At 37.8% G+C, this 22248-nt stretch overlaps 1 protein-coding gene across 2 annotated transcripts in view; it reads left to right on the top strand.

Moving 5' to 3' along the window:
* TRIP11 (thyroid hormone receptor interactor 11) overlaps positions 1-22248 on the top strand; it is a 74447-nt gene that overhangs the window by 47488 nt on the left and 4711 nt on the right. For both annotated transcript variants that reach the window (XM_021099622.2, XM_021099621.2), the window contains exons 14-19: positions 183-346; positions 3087-3190; positions 7538-7637; positions 19122-19203; positions 20300-20414; positions 20852-20968. In XM_021099622.2, coding sequence (XP_020955281.1) covers positions 183-346; positions 3087-3190; positions 7538-7637; positions 19122-19203; positions 20300-20414; positions 20852-20968 — 682 coding nt within the window. The remainder of the gene's footprint in view (positions 1-182; positions 347-3086; positions 3191-7537; positions 7638-19121; positions 19204-20299; positions 20415-20851; positions 20969-22248) is intronic.

Here is a 22248-nt window from a genome sequence, read left to right as displayed (position 1 = left end):
CCCTTAAAAATGATTAAAACGGTAAATGTTATGTACATTTTACCGTAATAGATAAAACATAGTATCTAAATAATTTGAATCTAACTTGAATTTAGTGCAATAAAATGTAGGGAAGGTATTTCATCTTGTTAAATCGTCTAAATAGATGGAAGCAGTTTGACTTTTGTTCTTTTTGTTTGAAGCCATCAGGCCACTCTACAGGTAGAGTCCTTGCAGGAACAGTTGAACGTGGTATCCAAGCAAAGGGATGAAACTGCGCTGCAGCTTTCTGTGTCTCAGGAACAAGTAAAGCAGTATGCTCTGTCACTTTCCAACCTGCAGATGGTCCTGGAGCATTTCCAGCAAGGTCAGTTATATGTCCGGTCTTTCACTGAAGAAAAACTATTGTATGGCTGACTCTTGAACAATGCACGGGTTAGGGATACTCACCCTCTAGGCAGTTGAAAATCTACATATAATTTTGAGTCTCAAAACTTAACTCTTTTTTTTTTTTTTTAAAGGACACACTGACAGCATATGGAAGTTCCTGGGCTAGGGGTTGAGTTAGAGCTGCAGCTCCTGACCTACACCACAGCCATAGCAATTGCCAGATCCAAGTCATGTCTGTGACCTATGTCACAGCTCATGGCAACGCTGGATCCTTTATTGAGCGAGGCCAGGGATCGAACCTGCATCCCTGTGGATACTAGTCGGGTTCTTAACCTGCTGAGCCACAGTGGGAACTCCCTCAAAACTTAATTCTTTTTTTTTGGGGGGGGGGAGGATCTTTTTGTCTTTTCCAGGGCCACACCCTCCGCACATGGAGGTTCCCAGACTAGGGGTCTTATTGGAGCTGTGATCGCCAGCCTACACCACAGCCACAGCAATGCCAGATCCCAGCCGCATCTGCAGTCTACACCACAGCTCACGGCAATGCCGGATCCTGAACCCACTGAGCAAGGCCAGGGACCGAACCCGCAACCTCATGGTTCCTAGTCGGATTCGTTAACCACTGAGCCACAACGGGAACTCCAAAACTTAATTCTTAATAGCATACTGTTGAACAGAAGCCAAACTGATAATATAGTCGATGAACACCTTTTTTTGTATGTTATATATGCTATATATTGTAGTCTTATAATAAGGTAAGCTAGAAGAAAAAATATCAAGGAAATCATAAGGAAGAGAAAATACATTTACTGTACTGTATTTAAGTTTATGTCATTTGTTTGCAAGATAAATGATCTGTAAGTACCAATCAGAATTGTCTTGTATGATTCCAAGCACTGTGGATGTTATACATATTACTAACACTAGACGTCAGAAATGAAAAGGAGAGTTCCCTTGTGGTGCAATGGGCTAAGGATCTGATGTCGTCACTGCAGTGGCTCAAGTCACTGCTGTGGCGCAGGTTTGATCCCTGGCCTGGGAAGTTCTACATGCTGTGGGTGCAGCCAAAAACAAAAGCAAAACAAAACAAAAATGAAAAGGTAGTGTGAAAGGAAATTCTTATTTGTTTATGGGTAAATGAGTCACACATTGGTAATGAAGAAGCAACAATGTGATAGCTTTATGGAAGCTTAGCCTTTACATTAATGAATGGACTAAAATTTTTATGGTATATAGTATTACAGTCATATTCATAATACAGCATTAGAAACATTGTTACTTTTTTTTAAAACTTCCTTGTGATAATAGGCAGTTTCTCTAATTACAAGAGAGAGATAGGCATACCATATGGTAATGTAATTCTTTGGAAGCAAAGTTATAACACAGTTAAGAAAACTAACCCATTATTAAATTTATGTCATCACTCACTCTTTGCCTGTGTAAGGATAGACTTGTATTTTCATATATTTCATGCTCTCATGATATAACCCTTTCTTTTTAATATTTCTAGGCTAAGCAGTTCCTCAGTTTTTTCAAATTGTCACAAATCTCCAAATGATTTTCCAGCATATTTATTGAAAAAAACCTGCATGTGGTGGACCCATTCATTTCAAACCCATGTTTTCAAGGATCAACTGTGGTTTTGGGAATTTGGGCTTGAGTGAAATTTTAGATTAGGCATGGGGTAATCTTTGAAAGGTTACCCATTTTTAGGAGGAAAAGATAAGTAGCCATCAACAAATTATTAGACTCCTTTTACAGTCGAGAGTGAAGAACATAAAGCATATATAGTAATTGTGAACATTTTGTTTTAGTATCGTATTATGAGTAGTTAAGGTGAGCGTTGAGGGAAGTATGAGGGTGATGACGTAGGAAGGTCACAAGGGGGAGTGCAAAGGCAGAGAGAAGCACCCTCAGAAAAGAGGGTGAGGTTTTGAGGTGTTGGTTGGAAGTTGAACCCACTTCAGAGAGTTACTCATCAGTAATTACGGTCCTTTGAAATATCGATTAACTACTTCTTAGCTGTTCATCTCTGCAGTAAGGTAGTTACACTTTCTAGTTCAGGTGGAAGCCTTTTCTAGACACATAGTAACAGTGACCAGAACCATTGCACCAGATCACCAAGTACACTTTTTCACACCACCCTCTCATCCTCAGATGCACCCCCTTTAGATCTTTCGCCCACCTGTTTGCCTATCCATACATCCAAGAATCATTGACAGTGAATGAACTGCTAGTGGGGGGCAGGTGGTGAGAGGACATGAGGCTAATGAGGTAACAGAAGTTCAAATTTTGTGCCTAAGCAAAACTTGGCATCTGTGTATGTATGTACACATCAGGGCTACTCTTAAGGTTACAATTTTGAGTTTTAAAGGTAAGACTTATCTAGGTCTACTCTATAATACTAGAGTGGACGTGTGTACAAAATAGTATGGTACTGAGGCTATAAAGAAAGTTTTGCTGGAGAGGAGATACTCGAGTAGAGTTTTGAAGGGAGGGAAGTTTTGCAAGATGGACAAGATGCAGAAGGATTTAACAGAGGACACTAACCTCATTAATTTCAGTGAACATCACCACGAAGCTGTATGTAATTTTCTTGAGACATTTGAACTACTTTTGTTGAAGTATTAAAATTTCAAGCGGTTTAAAATTTGAATTTTATCACACAGTTACAGAATACTAATGTAACTGTTTTTTTTTTTTTTCTTCCTCTTTAGAGGAAAAAGCTATGTATTCTACTGAACTAGAAAAGCACAGACAGCTTACTGCTGAGTGGAAGAAAAAGGCAGAAAATCTGGAAGGACAACTAGTGTCATTACAGGTTGGTTAAAATAATATACTCTTGTAAATTGTATTGTTCACAAAACAATTACAGAATTTTTGTCTTGGAAATAATCTCCTACTGAACAGTTCGTTTAGGAAACGTTGTTGCCAGGGCGTAATGAACAACATGCTGGGCATTTCTCTCCTGTGACTGAGACTTTAGAATAGATTGGACACATTTAAGAGGATAGGATATTGACATTTTTAGCACAGGTGGGTACTTTAGAGATCACTAAAGAAAACCTAATGTACAAGTTTAACTTCATAATTTTCTCTTTTCAAAAAAATATATTGGTTACTTTTTTTTTTTTTTTCTTTTTGGTCTTTTTGCCTTTTTCTAGGGCCACACCAGCGGCATATGAAAGTTCCCAGGCCAGGGGTCTAATTAGAGCTGTAGCCACCAGCCTACACCAGAGCCACAGCAACACGGGATCCAAGCCACGTCTGCAACCTATGCCATAGCTCATGGCAACACCGGATCCTTAACCCACTGAGCAAGGCCAGGGATCGAACCCGCAACCTATGGTTCTTAGTTGGATTCGTTAACCACTGCGCCACAACAGGAACTCCCCTTGGTTACTTATTTCACATAGATTAAAATGTATAGTATCCCATTAAATCTTTTTGTTTTGTAGCATTCTTTAAAATATTTTTCTCTGTTATGCTGTATTTCATACATGTAAAAATTATATATAAGAAATAAATAAAATGAACCCTCATGCAGAGATATGACAGCAAGGTAACTTGCTTTTATATTTAGGATAAACTTTTCCGAGTCACATGTAGACTCTGGTGATAGATGGTGGAAAATAATATTATTTATTTACTTGTCGTTAGTGGTGAATATGCTGTTCAGGCATATTAATATTCCAGATAAATGAAGACGTATTTCCTTTAGTTTTTTGAAATTTTTACTCAACACTGAGTAGCTGCAAAACAGTATTTAGATAATACTTATGAGATGTAAGAATAGCAATGCAGGAGTTCCCACCATGGCACAACAGGATTGGTGGCATCTCTGCAGTGCCAGAGCGCAGGTTTGATCTCCTGCCCAGCATAGCAGGTTAAAGAGTCTGACATTGCTGCAACGTGGCATAGTTTACAACTGTGGCTTAGATCTGATCCTGGGCCTGAGAACTCCATATGCTGCATGGTGGCTGAAAACAAATAAATAGAATAGCAAAACAGCAAATATCTACATGCTCACCACCCAGTATAAGGAATAGAATGTCGTCCTTTCAAGTGGCTCATGTACCCCCCCATGTCTCCTCCTCCCCACCACCTTAGAGATAAGCATTATTCCAAAATTTTGTGTTTATTACTCTTGTTTTTCTTTGTGGTTTTATCACATAGATTTGCATCTTTTAATATTATGTTGTTTTGGTTTTGCATATTTTTATCTCCCCCCCCTCATTTATTTATTTTGGTTTTGTGTATTTTTAAACTCTATAAATGGAATTCTGAACTATATGTAAATTGAATAATTCTTCAGAGACTTTTTTTTTGCTTAGTATTATTTTCAGGAGTTTCAGCCATATTACTATGTAGTTACTATGTTAGAAATTTTATTATTTTTACTGCTATGTTCATTGCATAAATATATAATTTATGTACCTGTTTTCCCGATAAAGACATTTCTGTTATTTGCTATACAAGCACTGTGGTTATGAATTTTCTTGTTTATATCTCCTGGTGCACATATATAAGAGTTTCTTTCAGGTATACATCTTGATTGGAACTCCTGAGTCATAGGATGTATATGGGCAGTTTCAACTTTATTAGATTTGATGGCAAATTGTTTTCTAAGGCACTTGTGCTAATTTTCTCCTACCCGTGGGACTAAGAGTTCTTGTTCTACATCCTTGGCAACACCAGCATTATCAGAATTTTTAAAGTTTTCGCCATTGTGGTAGGCAGGAAGAGCTGTCGTCCTACGGTTTTAATTTAACATTTCTACTAATGAGGTCAAATATCTTTTAATATGTTTATTTGCCATTTATGTATACTTTCTCTTCAGCTCATTAACACATTTAAAAGATATTTTATCCAACACTTTTAATTATTTCTAGTGGGGTCCAGAATGTCTGATTTTCATACCGTTAGATCTTCTTTTTAAACCAGCTTTATTTATTTATTAATTTTTTTGTCCACACCTGCAGCATGCAAAAGTTCTGAGGCCAGGGATCAAACTCGAGCCACAGCAGTGATAGCACCAGATCCTTAACCTGCTGTGCTACCAAGGGAACTCCAACAAGGTTAATTTTTTTAAATTTAAAATGTAACATGTATTTAGAAAAATAATAAATCAGAAGAAATCAAGAAGGAATTAATAAAGATAAAAAATGAAATTAATGAAATAAAACCCCAAAAAATGGTTGAAGGAATAATGAAATCTAAATGTTAATTTTTTAAAAAGTCTTAGTGTAGTTTTACGCTGTAATAATTTCTTAAATATAAATGCTTGGAGTTTCCGTTATGGTTCAGTGGTAACAAACCCGACTAGTTTCCATGAGGATGCGGGTTTGATCCCTGGTCTCTCTTAGTGAGTTAAGGATTTGGCATTGCCGTGAGCTGTAGTGTAGGTCGCAGATGCACCTTGGATCTAGCATTGCTCTGGCTGTTGCACAGGCCAGCAGCTGCAGACCTGCTTTGATCCCTAGCCTGGGAACCTCCGTATGCCACGTGTGCAGCCCTAAAAAAAAAACAAAACACCACTATGAGGTTAACACAGTCAGTTGAAAGTTTATTTAAATTTCCTTTACATTAAATTTAACCTTATGGTTTTTGACTGTTAGATTTAAAAAATTTTTTTCTTTCAGTCCCTCTGTAATATGAATACACATGAGATTTATTACACAGAATTGACAACATGAATGATTGTGGGGCCTGGGTAATAAGCAGGTCAGAAATTCAAGGGGATGGCAGTCAAAATGGGGAAGATCACGTCGTAGGCAGGCTGGAACTCATAGGCATGGGCCAAAGCTCTTGTCCCAGGTGATCAGGAAAGAAAGTTACAAGCAGGATGCGCTCTGGGGGCATGGGCTGAAGTTTCTGTCCGCAAATGGAATTTCTTCTCTTTTTTTTGGAGAAACCTCAGTCCTAATTTCAAGGAGTTTCAGCTGGTTTGATCAGGCCCACTCTGATTAGCCAGAATAATGTGCCTTCCTTAAATTGAGCTGTTTAGGGACTTTGATTCCGTTTGTAAAATACCTTCACAGCAACATGTACATTTTGCTTGACTGGGTAACTGGGGACCATAGTCTGTATAAGAAGATACGGCAGAAAAAGCTATCACTCTGATTCAAGATGAAACTTGACCTGCATTTATATGGGTGAGTTCTCGAGAATAGCCAAGAAGATTGCGTGAAAGAACAGCAGTGAAGAGGGACTTGCTACGAAATATCAAAATGGAGCCATAAATCATTATCATATTGGCTAGATTAGTAGAACAGAAGGAGAATTCAGAAATGGAGCCCGGGATATATTTGAGAATTTAAAACTAAACCTTAAACTAATTTCAACTTAATGGGGAAAAGGGTAGATGATCTAATAAACAGTGTTGGTGCAGCTGGCTTTCTATATGGAGGAAAATAAGATTGGACCCCTTTCTTATCCTATATACAAAAGTAAATTCCAGCTGTATTAAAGCAAGGATTCTCAGCCAGGAGTTGTCCTGGATATCTAGGTGTATTTTGGGCTGTTACAGTGACCGGATGGGTCTTCTGGTGTTAAGTGGGCAAGGGCCAGGAATGTCAAAAGCAATCCCATTGAGAAATACTATTTTAAAGATAGAAATACTGAAGGAGGAAACTATCTTGAAAGAAAATGTCAAAAACCACAAGTGCAGTCCACGGGCAGGGAGGAGCCTAACCAGGACTAAAACTCAAGAAGCTGTAAGAGCAAAGTAGGACATGTTAGACTACATATGATTTAGGTAATTTCACATGGCAAAAGATACTATGTGTTCTGAAGTGTGGGTTCTATCTTCGATACTTAGTATGAAATGAACTTGCCCATGTCACAGCTTCATCAGCCAAAAGGGGTTAATTGACTCCAAGATGCCTTCCAGCTTCTACTTCGCTGTAGTTTGGGAAATGGTCTTTGCATGCTGTTGCTGCTTTTTTTTTTTTTTTTTTTTTTTTTTTCTTTAGGGCTGCATCCTTGCCATGTGCAAGTTCCCAGGCTAGGGGCTGAATTAGAGCTGCAACTGCTGGCCTGCACCACAGCTCACAGCAATGCCAGGGATCGAACATGAATCCTTATGGATACTAGTTGGGTTTGTTACCAATGAGCCACAATGGGAACTCTGCATGCTGCTTTTTAATGAACATTTTTTTTTCCTCAGGAGCGTTTAGATGAAGCAAATGCTGCACTGGATTCAGCATCAAGACTTACAGAACAGTTAGATTTAAAGGAAGAACAAATTGAAGAACTTAAAAAACAAAGTAGGTCTTTTTCTTTTTCCTTTTTCCCCTCCCAAACTGTATTGACTCAGATGTAGTTCCCCCCAGGCATTAGTACAGTTGAGTGAGACCAGCTTCCTTTGGTGTGACTCCATCGTCATCTCCTAGGACCAAGTTGCTTGGATTTGAATATGGTCTTAGTGAAACCAGAGTCTGAAGTTGACCCTGGCGGTCCAGTTCGTTTTCCTGAATATTCAGGCAGTCCAGTTGTGTCGGCTGTCACCCTGTGGAACATGAAGGGGGACTGATTTGACTGACTCGACTTGTAATGTCCGGTCTGACTCTTTGCTGTCCGATCCGTGTTCATCCTCCCTAAAGGTGTGTGGTATGTTAGGGAAGGCCGTGTTCTCAAGTAAGAGAGTGACTTTGTGTGGAATGAACATCTGGATATAACTAGCTTTCTGTGGTTATAGGTGGTGGTTTACATGCAGGCACTCATCATATATTTTTTGGTGCTTGTAAGGGCCCTGTCAGTTCTCTAGGGTGAGTCCTTTGCTTTGGATTATCACTTGGGCCTCAGATAATCAGGTGGTTCATAGTGCTTTGTTGACTCTAACTGCTGACAAGGATAACCATTACTCTCTGATTTAATGGTCCCCAGGAAGTTGAAGCTATTCTAGGGCTACACTTAGTAGGTACTGATTTCAGGGTATCAGAAAAATGATAACAGAACTTAGAAATGTTCCTTTAGGTATCAGGGTTAGACAGGGTGGCACCAAGGCATGTAATTAAGGAATTAAGAAGTACCACCTAACAGGAAATAAAATTAGAAGGAGGCAAAAGTAGAAGATGGCACAACACAAACACTCTCAAACTGCAGCACCAGTGACTTGGACATTAAGGAGGTAAGCAGACACATCACCGAAGCGTTGCTATCAGAGGACAAGCCAAAGTAAGTTGACCTAAATCCAGCAGGAGGCAGGAAATGAGAGGTTGTTAGGGATAAAAAATAGTAAGATCATGTGAGGAGTTCCTGTCGTGGCTCAGCGGTAACAAACCCGACTAGGATCCATGAGGATGTGGGTTCGATCCCTGGTTGCTCAGTGTATTAGGCATCCAGCGTTGCTGTGAGCTATGGTGTAGGTTGCAGACATGGCTTGGATCCTCTGTTGCTCTGGCTGTGTTGTATGCCGGCAGCTGTAGTACTGATTGATTCCTATCCTGGGAACTTCCATATGCCGTGTGTGGCCCTAAAAAGACACACACACACACACACACACACACACACACACACACACAAAGAAAAAAAAAATTATGTGAGGTAGTGCTCTCAAGGTGACTTGATTCTGAGGCAAATTACAGTTCAACTAAAAGTCCTCTGTTCATGTTGCAAGATTTGGCTAGCCTTGGAACTTGAATCTAATAGAGGGCCTAGAAATGGGCAACAAGAAAACAGTTATATATTGAGTATCATGGACAAGATCGTTTCCAAGCCACAGCTGTGACCTATACCACAGCTGTGGCAATGCTGGATCCTTAACCCCCTGAGCCGGGCTGGAGATCGAACCCATGCCTCCCAGTGACTGGAGCTGCTGCAGTCAGATCCTTAACCCACTGTGCCACAGTGGGAACTCCTGACATCCCCTTTTAGACAACTACCTGTATCATTCCCAGTAGATGATGTTAAGATTAAAAAAATTCTGTGACTTACATTTGTTAAATATCAGAGTTCCTGCGCTACTTAGTAACTTGTTTAGGTACTCGTTTAAATCCCCAGTAGTAGAATATTTTTAGATTTTGGTTGTGAATGGCAAGGCTTAGGTGGCCTAGGTCCCTATTCATGTAAAAAGTTACAGATAGTATTCGTTATAAATGTGTAGGAACTTTGGACTCATTTTAAGAAGTCACTGTTAGCCACAGAAAAAGCTCTCCTTATGCTTATACAACTGGTATTTGAAAGAGCAGCCAAGAGGCCAGTGTCCTGCAGATGGGGTGGGGGTCAGGGGGTGGGAAAAGAGACAGTTCTGACAAAGAATGTCTTTAAGTCATTCTTGTGCCATTTAAGCTCTTCTTAACAATCTGTTTTATTACCTACGTTGCTTAATTTTGCTTTTAGATCTCTAACACAAATGTGATTTTATTTTCTTAAAGATGTACTCTTGATAATAAAAATAAAACTTTGGCTTGGTTGTTACAAAAGAATCACTATATATTTTCTTTCATAGATCATTAAGTACTTTAAATGTTGATTGATGTTGTAATACTGTACTTTATTTTTAACACAAAACTTGGCCAGACAGCAAAAATATTTGCCAGGAGAAACAGTTTTGAAAAAGACAGATTGGCTTTTGTTGCAAGAAAGTACATAGAGACTTGAATTGTAGAGGCAAAGTATTGTTTTCTTTCTAAGCGTCTGTAGACTGATGATTAGTTGATATGCAGTTTCAACATTTAAACAATATTAGGAAACTCATTTTTTAAAAAACGTTGTTTTATTTGTAATGCTTGCTTATGTCATTGCTACCAGAGATGAGATGAGCCAGTCTGGTCAAATATATGAAAGGGGAGCTATTGCTGTCACACCCGTATTAAAACAGTAGATTGTTGAAGACTTGAATCATTCTTAGACTACATAATTGTTAGTGCCGTGTATGTAATTGTGATTGTGAATTCCGAGTATTTACAGGCTTTGTGTGAAAAGTGTGAGAATGCCTTATCAGGTATAAAATACCTAATGAGAACCAACTACTTGGTTTCATGTTAGATGCTGTGTGAGATGCCAGATAGGATCCCTTTTCTCGAGGAGTGTGGTTAAGGAAGTTACACATAGCATAGATACGCCATAGGTTCAGAGTTTAAGACCGTGGTGGTCAACTGTGGCCAAAAGATAGTACATATTTCGTTCCCCCAGAATCCCATTAAGAGTCAGAGACATTCCAAGGAGGAAAGAAACTTGACAAGTAGTAGGATCCCCGCCCCCCCCGCCCCCGGAAAAGGTACAAAGTTCTTCTCTCTCCTCCCCCGCACCCTCCCTGCCCCACGCAACATGGGGAAATAGCAGTGAAAAGAAACCTCGAGATCCTATAGGTGCTATGTTTTAGTAGATGATGTTGGTTGGTAGAAGAAATACTGCTTTCCTTCCCTTAAGAAATTATTCTTTCAACATTTTACCTGAAAGTGTTCTTTTTCATTGTGGTTCCAGAGATTTTATTTCACGTGCCACGATTTTTCAAACTTCAGACATGAGTCCTCTATGAGCAGATAGGGCAGTGTCTTTCATTAACTATTCTGAGTTGATCAGAGTTCAGATTTTTTATGGAATTGTTATTCATGGGAAAAAATACACCTATGGAAACCTAGACTATACTTGGACCATTAAAAGATGTGTTATTTTGCTGTATTCATGGCCAAACTTAACCTTTTCCTTTCTTCACTTACTCTCTACCATCATCTTTGAGATAAATTCCTGCTTAAATGAAAATGATTGGATAAAATTAGAATAGGAAGCACAAAAGAGTTATTGTCTTGATAACTAGTATTCAGAATTTTACGGTACACCAAGAAAAATAAGTTTTCATAAACAATTCAAGTTTAGATTACAGCACTCACTGGGAAAGTCTTTTGGTCTGTGTGCCAGTTTATACCCATATCTTAAAGGGCCCCATCACTGATTTGTTTTCTTTAAGAAGGTTTGGTGACTGTTTTTTTTTTTTTTTTTTTTGTCTTTTTGTCTTTTTGCCTTTTCTAGTGCTGCTCCCACGGCATATGGAGGTTCCCAGGCTAGGGGTCCAGTCGGAGCTGTAGCCGCCAGCTTATGCCAGAGCCACAGCAACGCCAGATCTGAGCCGCTTCTGCAACCTACACCATAGCTCACGGCAACACTGGATCCTTAACCCACTGAGCAAGGCCAGGGATTGAACCCGCAACCCCATGGCTCCTAGTCGGATTTGTCAACCACTGAGCCAAACTCTGGTGACTGTTTTAAAAAGAGTTTTCTATGGGTTGAGAATGGAAAATTTCCTTAGAGGGTTTTTTAAAAAGAAAATCTAGAAGAATGTATAAAATGAGCCCCAGCAAACCAACTGTAATATGAAGCATAAAAATGTGTTTTAAAACTGCAAATATGAAGGAAGTTTAAAATGTTTTTCATGGAACCACCTTTATAATGCTGGATGGTAGAGTTTTTATTTTAAATAGACATTCCATTTTCCAGGACATGATTTATACAAAAAAACATATATATGTCCTGTTGAACATAGGCCAGATACATTCCCAGACGCTTTGTTACCCAAACCTTTTGAGGGATTTCTTTATAGATGTTTTTGGCAGAAGTGGTGATTTCAGAGGAAACATATAAGAAATACCAGATGCAGTTTTCTGAATTGCCATAAATAGTTAAAAAATTATTTGTGATGATATAAACATCTGGGTGTACTAGAACATGTCAAAAATTTAGTTAAGAAAAAAGCTTATATCAATTAGGTAATTAGGCCCTTTTCAACTTAGTGGTTACATTTTAAAATGTATGTTTCATTAATTCTTCTAAGTATAAAAGGAGGAGTAAATTATCTAGATATGAACATTTTTTGACTTAATATGTTTTGAGTATTTTCCTTCATATGGATGAGTGATTCATAATGTAAACCATTTATTCTTTCTGTCCTTTGTTCTTTTCTCAAATAGTCTTCCTTCCTGGAGAAAAATCAGTCATTCTTTCACTTATCAAAAATGCATTATTTTCTGCTTTGTACCAAGCTCTGCAATAGGTACTAAAGATACGGGACAGGGTTCTACCTTCAGGAGGTTTATGGTCAAGCAGAAAGTGGGGAAAGACTACATGTGGTCACATATGTGCAACAACACATTTCAAAAGAAAGAAAGCAATCTATTCAAAAGAAAGAAGCAATCTATTCTGTTTTATGATGGAAGGCTGGTGAAGGGTATACTTGCCCTTAGTTGAGTGGTGAATAGGTACAGCTAAGCAGGCAGGGAGTTGGGAAGAACATTCTTGACGAGGAAGAATTTGTATGAAACTATGCGCCATAATCTGGAAACTAGCCGAAGAGCTGGTAGACAGAGTGTGTGCGTGTGTGTGTGTGTGCGCTGTATTGGTGCATTGGTGAAGAGTGTTGAGAAGGAAGAAGTGGAAGTGGGCTGCTTGTGTGAAGAAATGAAGCTGTATCTCCTCAGAAGAGAAAATCATGGACTTGGAGAAGAGACTTGTGGCTGCCTGATGGGAGGGGGAGGGAGTGGGAGGGATCGGGAGCTTGGGCTTATCAGACACAACCCAGAATAGATTTACAAGGAGATCCTGCTGAATAGCATTGAGAACTATGTCTAGATACTCATGTTGCAACAGAAGAAAGGGTGGGGGAAAAACTGTAATTGTAATGTATACATGTAAGGATAACCTGACCCCCTTGCTGTACAGTGGGAAAATAAAAAAAAAAAAAATATTTAGAAAAAAAAAAAACGATAATAATATATGCAGATTTATCATGGATTTAAAAAAAAAAAAAAAAGAAATGAAGCTGTAAGTATGGATCACAAACACAACCTGTAAACTGGGGCCCAGGTTAGAATACAAAGGAGCACATAGGACTGCGCAGATACTGGTGAACGGGAGTGCTTCTTGTCGGGGGGCGAGGGGGGGGGCAGCAAATTCTTAGCTTCACCCAGCTGTTGTCCTGCAGGGATGTGGGTTCAATGTTGCCAAATATTCATATTTTTCAAGAGACACAAAAAATGTAGACTCTTATGTGAAATATTCCAATTTTTTAATGTGACACCTAATTTAAGTTTTTCAAAAACCCTGTGTGGGCTGAGCAAAGCATTTCTTTGGGCCAGATTTAGTCCATGCTGATATGCAACAGAGAGTTTTCAGAAATGGGTTGAGGTTTTGTCTGCAGCCTTGAAAGCCATCTGTCATTAATATGTAGTAGTATATAGTGATGATGATATTCAATAAGTGGCAAAAAATTATTGTAACAACTTTGCTGCTCACTGCTGTAATTGAAGTCCTTTCTTCTGCGATATGGCAGGTCTGTGTGATCCTTGCTTTTTGGCTTTTTGGCTTTTCTAGGGCCACTCCCACGGCACATGGAGGTTCCTAGGTTAGGGGTCCAATCAGAGCTGTAGCCGCTGGCTTGCGCCAGAGCCACAGCAAAACCAGATCCGAGCTGTGTCTGCGACCTACACCACAGCTCATGGCAATGCTGTATCCTTAACCCACTGACCAAGGCCAGGGATCGAACCTACAACCTCATGGTTCCTGTTTGGATTCGTTAACCACTGAGCCACAACGGAACTCCCGTCTGTGTGATCCTTCAAAATTTAAATACATAACTTGACACACAATATTTAGTCTTTAAGAAAAAATTGTTTCTGTATGGAAAAATGCAGTACAAATTAACTGAATTCTAATATATTAAATGATTGAAGGAAGAGGGTGGAGAGAGAAAACAAATTTGGCCTCGTTTCATTAAAAATATTTACATAAAAAAGGAAAAGAAAAAAATTAAAATCTCTTTCAAATGCAAATAGTAACTAACTGTGCACATAATCTAGTAGACTTCAACATTGCTATTTCAGTTTAATCACAAATTCTACTCTAGTGAAATTCAAGTTAATGAGGTTATACTGTGTTAATGAAACTATTTTCTGTAATTTCATTGCAAGGAAGTAGAGTTTCAAAAATTACTTTTCACTCTCCAATTAATAATTATAATTATGAAATGAGCATTCACCATGTACTTTAGACTTTAAAATTCTATTGAAATGGTTGAAAGGAATTGAGCTAAAAGACAAAGCAGATGCTAATGTCTTCAAATGTAAATAAATGGTACCTTTAAAAATATCTTTTTTACATTTTATATGAAAGTTATAATGGAAGTGATCTTGGAGTTCCCTGGTGGCCTAGTCGTTAAGGAATCTGTCATTGTCACTGCAATGGAGTGGGTTTGATCCTTGGCCTGGAAACTTGAGCATGCCATGGTTGTGGCCGAAAAAAAAAAAGAAAATTATCTTTTATAAGTTGAAATTATGTAATTAAAAAACCATCTAATCTCTAGCTTTTACTTTGATTATATTTAATTAACTGAAGAGGCTAAATTTCCTTATATTAGATTTAATATATCAGATACAAATTTATTTTTTTTAGGCAGCCAGTCCAATTTATTTACCAACATAAATATAAATAAAATCATATTTCTACGTTCTTTTCTTCCTTGTACTGACATCTTTGTCTTAGTTTGTAAAGATGACAAATAAGGCAAAACTGAGGAAGAATCATCAGTGTTAATGATGATAACACACAGTTGAGCTCAAGGGAAGAGTTACTCTGAATACGCGACAAGGTGATAACACACAGTTGATACTGTTTGGGGCTAGTTTGAAAGGTGCCTTTTTTTTGCAGGGGGTGGGCCACACCCGTGGCATGGGAAGTTCCCAGGCCAAGGATGGAACCCACACCACATTGGCAGCCTGAGCCACAGCAATGACACTGCTGGATCCTTAACCTGCTGAGTCACCAGGGAACTCCGAAGAAATGGTATTTTAAGAAATCAGATGAATGAGTACTAATGCTTTATATAGCACTTTACTGTTTTTGTTTAGAAAAGTCACATTTAATCATTCAGTACATTCTGTCAAAATCCTTTGAGATAAGCATGCTCATTTTACAAAATAGGCAGCGAAGTCTGGCCCTGATGACAGCACCATGATTCATATCCGGTCTCATGACAGAACCATAATTCACATGCAAGTCTTCTGACTCTCAAGTCCTGCTCTAACTACCTTTCTTTTCTTGGTCAGGTGACTATTAAATAAACATGGGTCTTGTCCAGAGAGCTTAGTCATAAAATAGCCAGTGACTTTGTAAGGAATATGACTTAATTTTATGATGTTCCCTGAAGACAGTGTGATAGTGCAGTGTTACTAATTGCAAATAAAAATACAAAATTATGATGTGCTGATGTGTTGTAGTCACTTACATTTTATGTTTAATTTATATTTCAAATCAAGTGAAGAGGACCATGGCACCATCTCTAGGTATTGCCTAAAAGAGGCTCTGATATGGTTTTAGGATGTCGCGTATTCAGAGTAACTCTTCCCTTGAGCTCAACCAATCTCAGTTGCTTTATTGCTCAACTTTAATTATATACCCCCTGCCCTTTTTTCCCCTAACATCCAAAGAATTATTTTGGCATGTTTTTAGGTTATTTCACAGGGATATTGTATTTGGCTAAAACCCATTTCTGAATAGCTCTATTTTGCTTGCCCATATAAATACAATTCTGATTTCAAATTGTGGTTTGAATTAGTGTTCAGTTTTTGTGGAGAAATATTGAGAATCTTCGATGGGAGGAGAATACGATTGCCTGGGGAAAAAGAGAAGTCTGTAGGGACCTTTGAATCAATATTTGACTTTCTTTTCTTTTCTAGACCTTTCCTAGTTACTATAATGCTTCCAACCCCTTCTCTCAAATTCTGAGGTTTTTTTCTAGACTCAAATATCAGAATCCATTTAAACTACTGCTTGAATTTGAAACAGCCCTCTCCATGTCTGTAAGGGTATGAACATTGTCAGTTCTCTTTCCCGTTAGCTCAGTTCTAACTTTATTTGGATAATGAGTTTAGGAAATAATAACCCTGATATTTTGGCTTTAAGGATGTTTTGAGTTCTGTTGGTGCAGCGGGTTAAGGATCTGGCATCGTCACTGTTAGCAGCTTAGGTCGCTGCTATGGTGTGGGTACGAATTTCCGTATGTCATGTGACTAAAAAAAAAAAAAAAAAAAAAACCCAAAACACCTTTCGCATCATATCTTTCAGAACACAGAGATTTTAATAAAAATTATACCAATATTAATGAATTTTGTCAAGAAAATATTTTCTACTTGAAAAACTGATAAACAGATTCCTTTATCAGTTTTTCATAAAGCAAAGTTAAATTTTCCTAAAATCATTTTTAACAGAATCAACTCTGTGAATTTTACTCTGAAGATGTCTATCATTCAGTTTTCCCTTTCTTTTCTTTTTATGAGACTGATGGTGCTACCTATTGCACTAACGAGGCACCTTTTCTTTTTAAATGAGAGTATATATCCTGGTTATGCTCCAAAGCAGTGCTGTTCAATAAAAAATATAATGTAAGCCACCTATATAATTTAAAAATTTATGGTAGCTTTGTTTTAAAAGTACAAAGATACATTGAAGTTAATTTTAATAATAAATTTTATATAACCCAATATGTCTTGAATATTATCATTTTGACATGTAATAAATATAAAAATCATTAATTTTAGAAGAAAGTAGATAGGAGAAGGAAAATCACAGAGAGTTGGAAGGTGTGACCTCTTCCTCTGCTGTTTTTCTATAGCCTTGGGGAAAAGTGGAGGAGGATGAAAGAGAACTGTGTCCATCTTTATTCTGGCTCTTAACTTTTGTTTATTAAGCAGGCTGGTTAATTCAGAACATCAGAAAGAAACTAACTTACTTGCTGTTCTTCCTCTGAATAGTTGAGAATTCTACTTAATTTAGCATGTATTGTACTAGAAAAGACCATGGTTCATAGTATATATGTGCCCATTAAGAATCTGAAATATCTTTTACTGACTCAGACTTTAATAATAATAGTCTTGTTCTTGCTGTCTCTGTATCTGCCTGTCTCTCTCTCTCAATGTCCAAGCTTAAATTCTTCTCTGGAAAGACAGAGAAGGAAACATTTGTAGATTTTCCAAACACAAACCTTGCTTTTATAATATGGTTATGACAACCATCTCTATTTTGGTAAAAGTTAGCCCATTACATTTTGCAATTTAGATTTTTGCAATTTGAAAAAACCACAGTCCATTGCAAACAGTTAAACTGGACATTTTGTATATACATTTAGTACTGAAAATCATAATTTTGGGTGTTGTAGAATTCAGAATGAAAACGCAGAGCAGGTGTACCTGGCCTGATCTGTAAAGTTCAGAGAAGACTTCTTTGAGGAAGGAACCTGGGAACTGAGATGTGAGAGGTGAAGAAGAGTTAATAACTAGGCAGTGCCAGTGGAAAAGAGCTCTTCAGGCAGAAGGAAAAACACTTGCAGGAGTCTTCCAGTGGGGATTGAGCGTCCAGAAATAAACCATACATTTCTGGTCAACTGATTTTCAGTAAGGATTCCAAAAGAATAGTTTTTTCAACACATGATGCTGAAACAACTGGATAGCCACATGCACAAGAGTGAAGATGGACCCCTACCTCACACCATGCATAGAAAATAACTCAAAGCACATCACAGAACTACATTTTAGAGTTAAAACTGTAAAACTCTCAGAAGAAAACATAGGATTAAGTCTTTGTGATGTTGCATTAAGCAGTGGCGTCTTAGATAATGGCGCTAGAAGGACAGGCAACAACAACAAAAAAATGGACTTCATCAAAGTTAAAAACTTTTGTACTTCAAAGGATACTGTCCAGAAAGTGAAATGGCAACCCACAGAGTGGGAGAAAATATTTGTGAGTTATGTATTGGGTAAGGAAACTCATATCCTGCTACTGCTAGGAAAATGCCACATAACTCATGGAGAAGGTTTGTGGAAAGAGGTCAGAGTCTAGTGTTTGGATGTGTGTGTTTCTTGATTTGAAAAGTAGAGATCTGCTGCAAAGCATCCTTCTTTTCAGTTCTTTCAAATGAAACTTGTTATCTAGCTTGATGTTAATAAAACCTCCTTCGGCCCAAATTACTCACTTCTGAGAAAATAGGTATAAACTCCATGGGTTTGCTGAGAGGTAGTCTAGGAATCTGTGGCCCCATGGCCTGGTTGATTTTATGAACAGGGTCTCCTGTTGTAATTCTAGACTTTGCTTTTATTACGTTCAAATTCCAACTATTCTGCCAAGATTTTACAAATCTTACTTCCTTTTTAAATAAAAATAAGAATTTAAACGTGAAATAGTGCAAACGTCTTTCTAAATCAGTCGTCAGCTATAGTATCTTGATTAGTATGTTAGAACCAGTGATCTGAGTTGTTTTTACCGTTGATTTACTCCAGGATACTTTGCCCTATCAGCTGCCTCCTGAGCCATGGTCTTAGTTGTGTTAGCTGCTCTTCTTAGCTCACCAAGAGTCCAGCCAGGAAAATGGAAAAAGGAAAATCTAAAATTGTCCTTTCCATTTTTTCCCATTAAGAGTGGCTCTGGAAATGTTTCATGCAAGGAAACAGGGGTGAAAATCTCATCTTTGCTGTTAAGTTTCTAAAGAGAGTGAAAACCTTTGGTTTTTAAATTTTCTATTAAAGAATTCGTTATTTTATTGGGGGTAAACAATATGAATTAATGCATACTCTGGCTTCTAGGTAATTTCTATGCTAGAGAGCTTCATTTTTCAGACCAAAGAAGAGATGGACATACTTGAATACTCCTAATTACAATAAGTGCATATATTCAAAATTCACAATAAAGATGTCATAAATCTCATTATATATTCATCCAGACTGTTTTAATGAGTTAATGACTGTCTTTATTTACATATTTTAAAACAGATGAGCTCCGACAAGAAATGCTGGATGATGTGCAAAAGAAATTGATGAATTTAGTAAACAGCACAGAAGGAAAAGTGGACAAGTATGCTTTGCCTTTTATGTATTTTATGGGCATTACTTTTCTGGTCAAAACAATTTCTGCACGTAACTGTATGTGGTTAAGTTTTTAAAAAACCTTTCTTTTTTCTTATATAGCAATGAGCTTCAGGTAGCTTTTTTTTGTGTGTGTCTTTTTGCCATTTCTTGGGCCGCTCCCGCGGCATATGGAGGTTCCCAGGCCAGGGGTCGAATCAGAGCTGTAGCCTGTCTACACCAGAGCCACAGCAACGCAGGATCCGAGCTGCGTCTGCAGCCTACCCCACAGCTCATGGCAACGCCAGATCCTTAACCCACTGAGCAAGGCCAGGGATCGAACCTGCAACCTCATGGTTCCTAGTCAGATTCGTTAACCACTGAGCCACGACGGGAACTCTATGCTGCAGGTAGTTTTAATGAGGGGTCAGTAGAATAACTTGTCTTTTCTTGGTTTTTCAGTAGATTTTCCCAGCTCCAGTTGCTTTTCTTAAAACCAAATGAAGAGTTAACACATCACTGCAGTACTTACAAAATATAAAGTTTATTCTTACCATTCTTTTGCTGTCTTTACTGTCCTTAAATGGACATACCTTACTCAGTGTATTAGGTGTGAAGTCTGGCTGTGTCTGTGTGCATATATATATGTATATATAATCATTAACATTTTAAGGATTTAGATATTATCAAATTTTTAATAAATGTGAATGAGTGGGGAAATGTAAGTATAACCAGTAAGCCCAAGAACAATCATCACCCTTTAGGGCAGAGAGGAAAAAATCTGAAGTGTTTCCTTAATATGTCAATCCAGACAGGCTGAGAATTACTAATGAGGTACCTGTCTCAGTTGATTATTTGGTTGAAGAAGGTGGTGGCTAATGAGTGATGCTTTTAAAGGCACACATTTTGGGTTGTTTGCAATATTCTTAATTAGATTTGTCAAGATTATTTAAAAACTACTTTAAAATATTTTATTTACATTTTTAAAATAGTTGTTATTTCAATATAATTAAATATTTGTATGTTTAGTGTTTATTGTTTGGGCACACTAGGTACCGAGACAGCTGATGAGTTAACTTGAACTGTTTCTGCCTCTCTTCGTGTAGAGTCCTAATGAGAAACCTCTTCATTGGACACTTCCACACACCAAAAAACCAGCGTCATGAAGCATTACGATTAATGGGAAGCATCCTGGGTATCAAAAAGGAGGAAATGGAGCAGGTAACTGAACAGTGAATGCCATTCTGAATGCATTATTAACTGAAATACTGGCATTGTATAAAATTATCTTTTACTGTATATTACAGTTTTTCCTGAATACCGTTTTCTTAATAGTGTGGAAATGGAATCATTTTATGAAACAAGGAAGAGGTAGATTTGTGTGACTTGTATGATTTGTATAGTACTAATTTAAATATTTTATAACTTCTAAGCCACCACTCTTACCAGAATACTGAGATTTTGAGGCCTGACCGTCTTTACTCTTATTGGAAAGGGTGCTTGGGATGACATTTCTCTCTGTATGTAACTTCCATCAGTAGGAGATGAGGAACTGGACTTGAAAAGCATGGTTTACTGTCGTCTGAAGTCATGTGAAAATGGTTATTTTTACTTTTCTTGTATTGATAATATTTTTCTGTTTCAAAATAATCTTTCAGTTGTTTAATGAAGATCAGGGTGGTGTTACCAGATGGATGACTGGGTGGCTTGGAGGAGGATCCAAAAGTGTCCCCAACACACCTTTGAGACCAAATCAGCAATCTCTGCTTAATAGTGTAAGAGTCGATTTATTCTTGCTGAACATGAACAATGAAACTGTTGTATATCACATTCATTTGCAAAGACTTACATTCCTTTTTCAGGTTGTCCTATTTTTTTTTAATTTTTTTGCCTTTTATGGCCAAACCTATGGCATATGGAGGTTCCCAGGCTAGGGGTAGCATCAAGAGCTGCAGCTGCCAACCTGCACCACAGCCACAGCAATGCCAGATCCGAGCTGTGTCTGCAACCTACACCACAGCTCATGGCAACGCAGGATCCCCAACCCACTGAGCAAGGCCAGGGATCGAACCCATATCCTCATGGATACTAGTTGGATTCGATTCTGCTGTGCCACGATGAGAACTCCTTTTTCAGGTTATTTTATACAGCCCTTTTATTTTGGAGGTGTGGAAATTGAGATCCAGAGAAGTGATTAGCTTAAGAATAATAAACTAGTTTTAATAATTGTATTGCATGTACATTTTAACATTTTACTTATATGGTACTTTTCAAAGTATTAGCTGTTCTTTTCTTTGTATTTGATCATGCTGCTGTCGACACATAGTCCTTTGTCTTGCTACTGAGTTATGAGATTCTTAAAGATGGAGGCTCTGTTTTATGCATGTGTATATCTACCTAGTCATTTTTTGTTAGTATTTTTATTTTTTTATTTCATTTTTAAAAGTCTGATTGAAGTCTAGTTGATTTACAGTGTTGTAATCATTTCTGCTGTACAACAAAGTGATTCAGGTATGTGTATACACATACCCGTTCTTTTTCAGATTCTTTTCCCATGTAGGTCATCACAGAACATTGAGTAGAGTTCCCTGTGCTGTACAGCAGGTCTCCCTTGACCATCCATTCTGTATACAGTAGTATGTCTGCCTAGTCATTGAGCCAATGAATGCTTATTGGGCACCTGCTGTGTACCACACTGTTCTGAGCATTGGGGGTGCAGGAGCAAACCAAATAAAGTGCTTTCCCTTAGCAACTTTTTATTCTGTTAGGAGGAGGCAGTTAATAAATGTGAAAAGATGTGCCTGGTGTATCTTAAGTAGGCTTAAGATGAATACGAATTGAATGAGTAGCACTGTGAGTTAGAATGTGGAGTTTACCTATTTTACTAAAGAAGAAACAGGATAGGTGCCCCGAGCTGATTAAAGATTAAACTCTGTTTGAAATTGGATGGCATAAAATTTAAAGGAAAGTTCTACATACACTTTTTTTTTAATCTGCTAATAAAACTATTGAGCTTTTGCTATATTCATTGATTGGGTTTATTGTAGAAAAATAT

The sequence above is a fragment of the Sus scrofa genome, chromosome 7, assembly GCF_054392235.1.
Source record: "Sus scrofa isolate SSC_HxYL_T2T_F1_AM1 chromosome 7, Sscrofa_HxYL_maternal_Yorkshire_Landrace_v2.0, whole genome shotgun sequence".
NCBI lineage: Eukaryota > Metazoa > Chordata > Mammalia > Artiodactyla > Suidae > Sus > Sus scrofa.
This window is presented reverse-complemented; position numbering and strand designations above follow the sequence as displayed.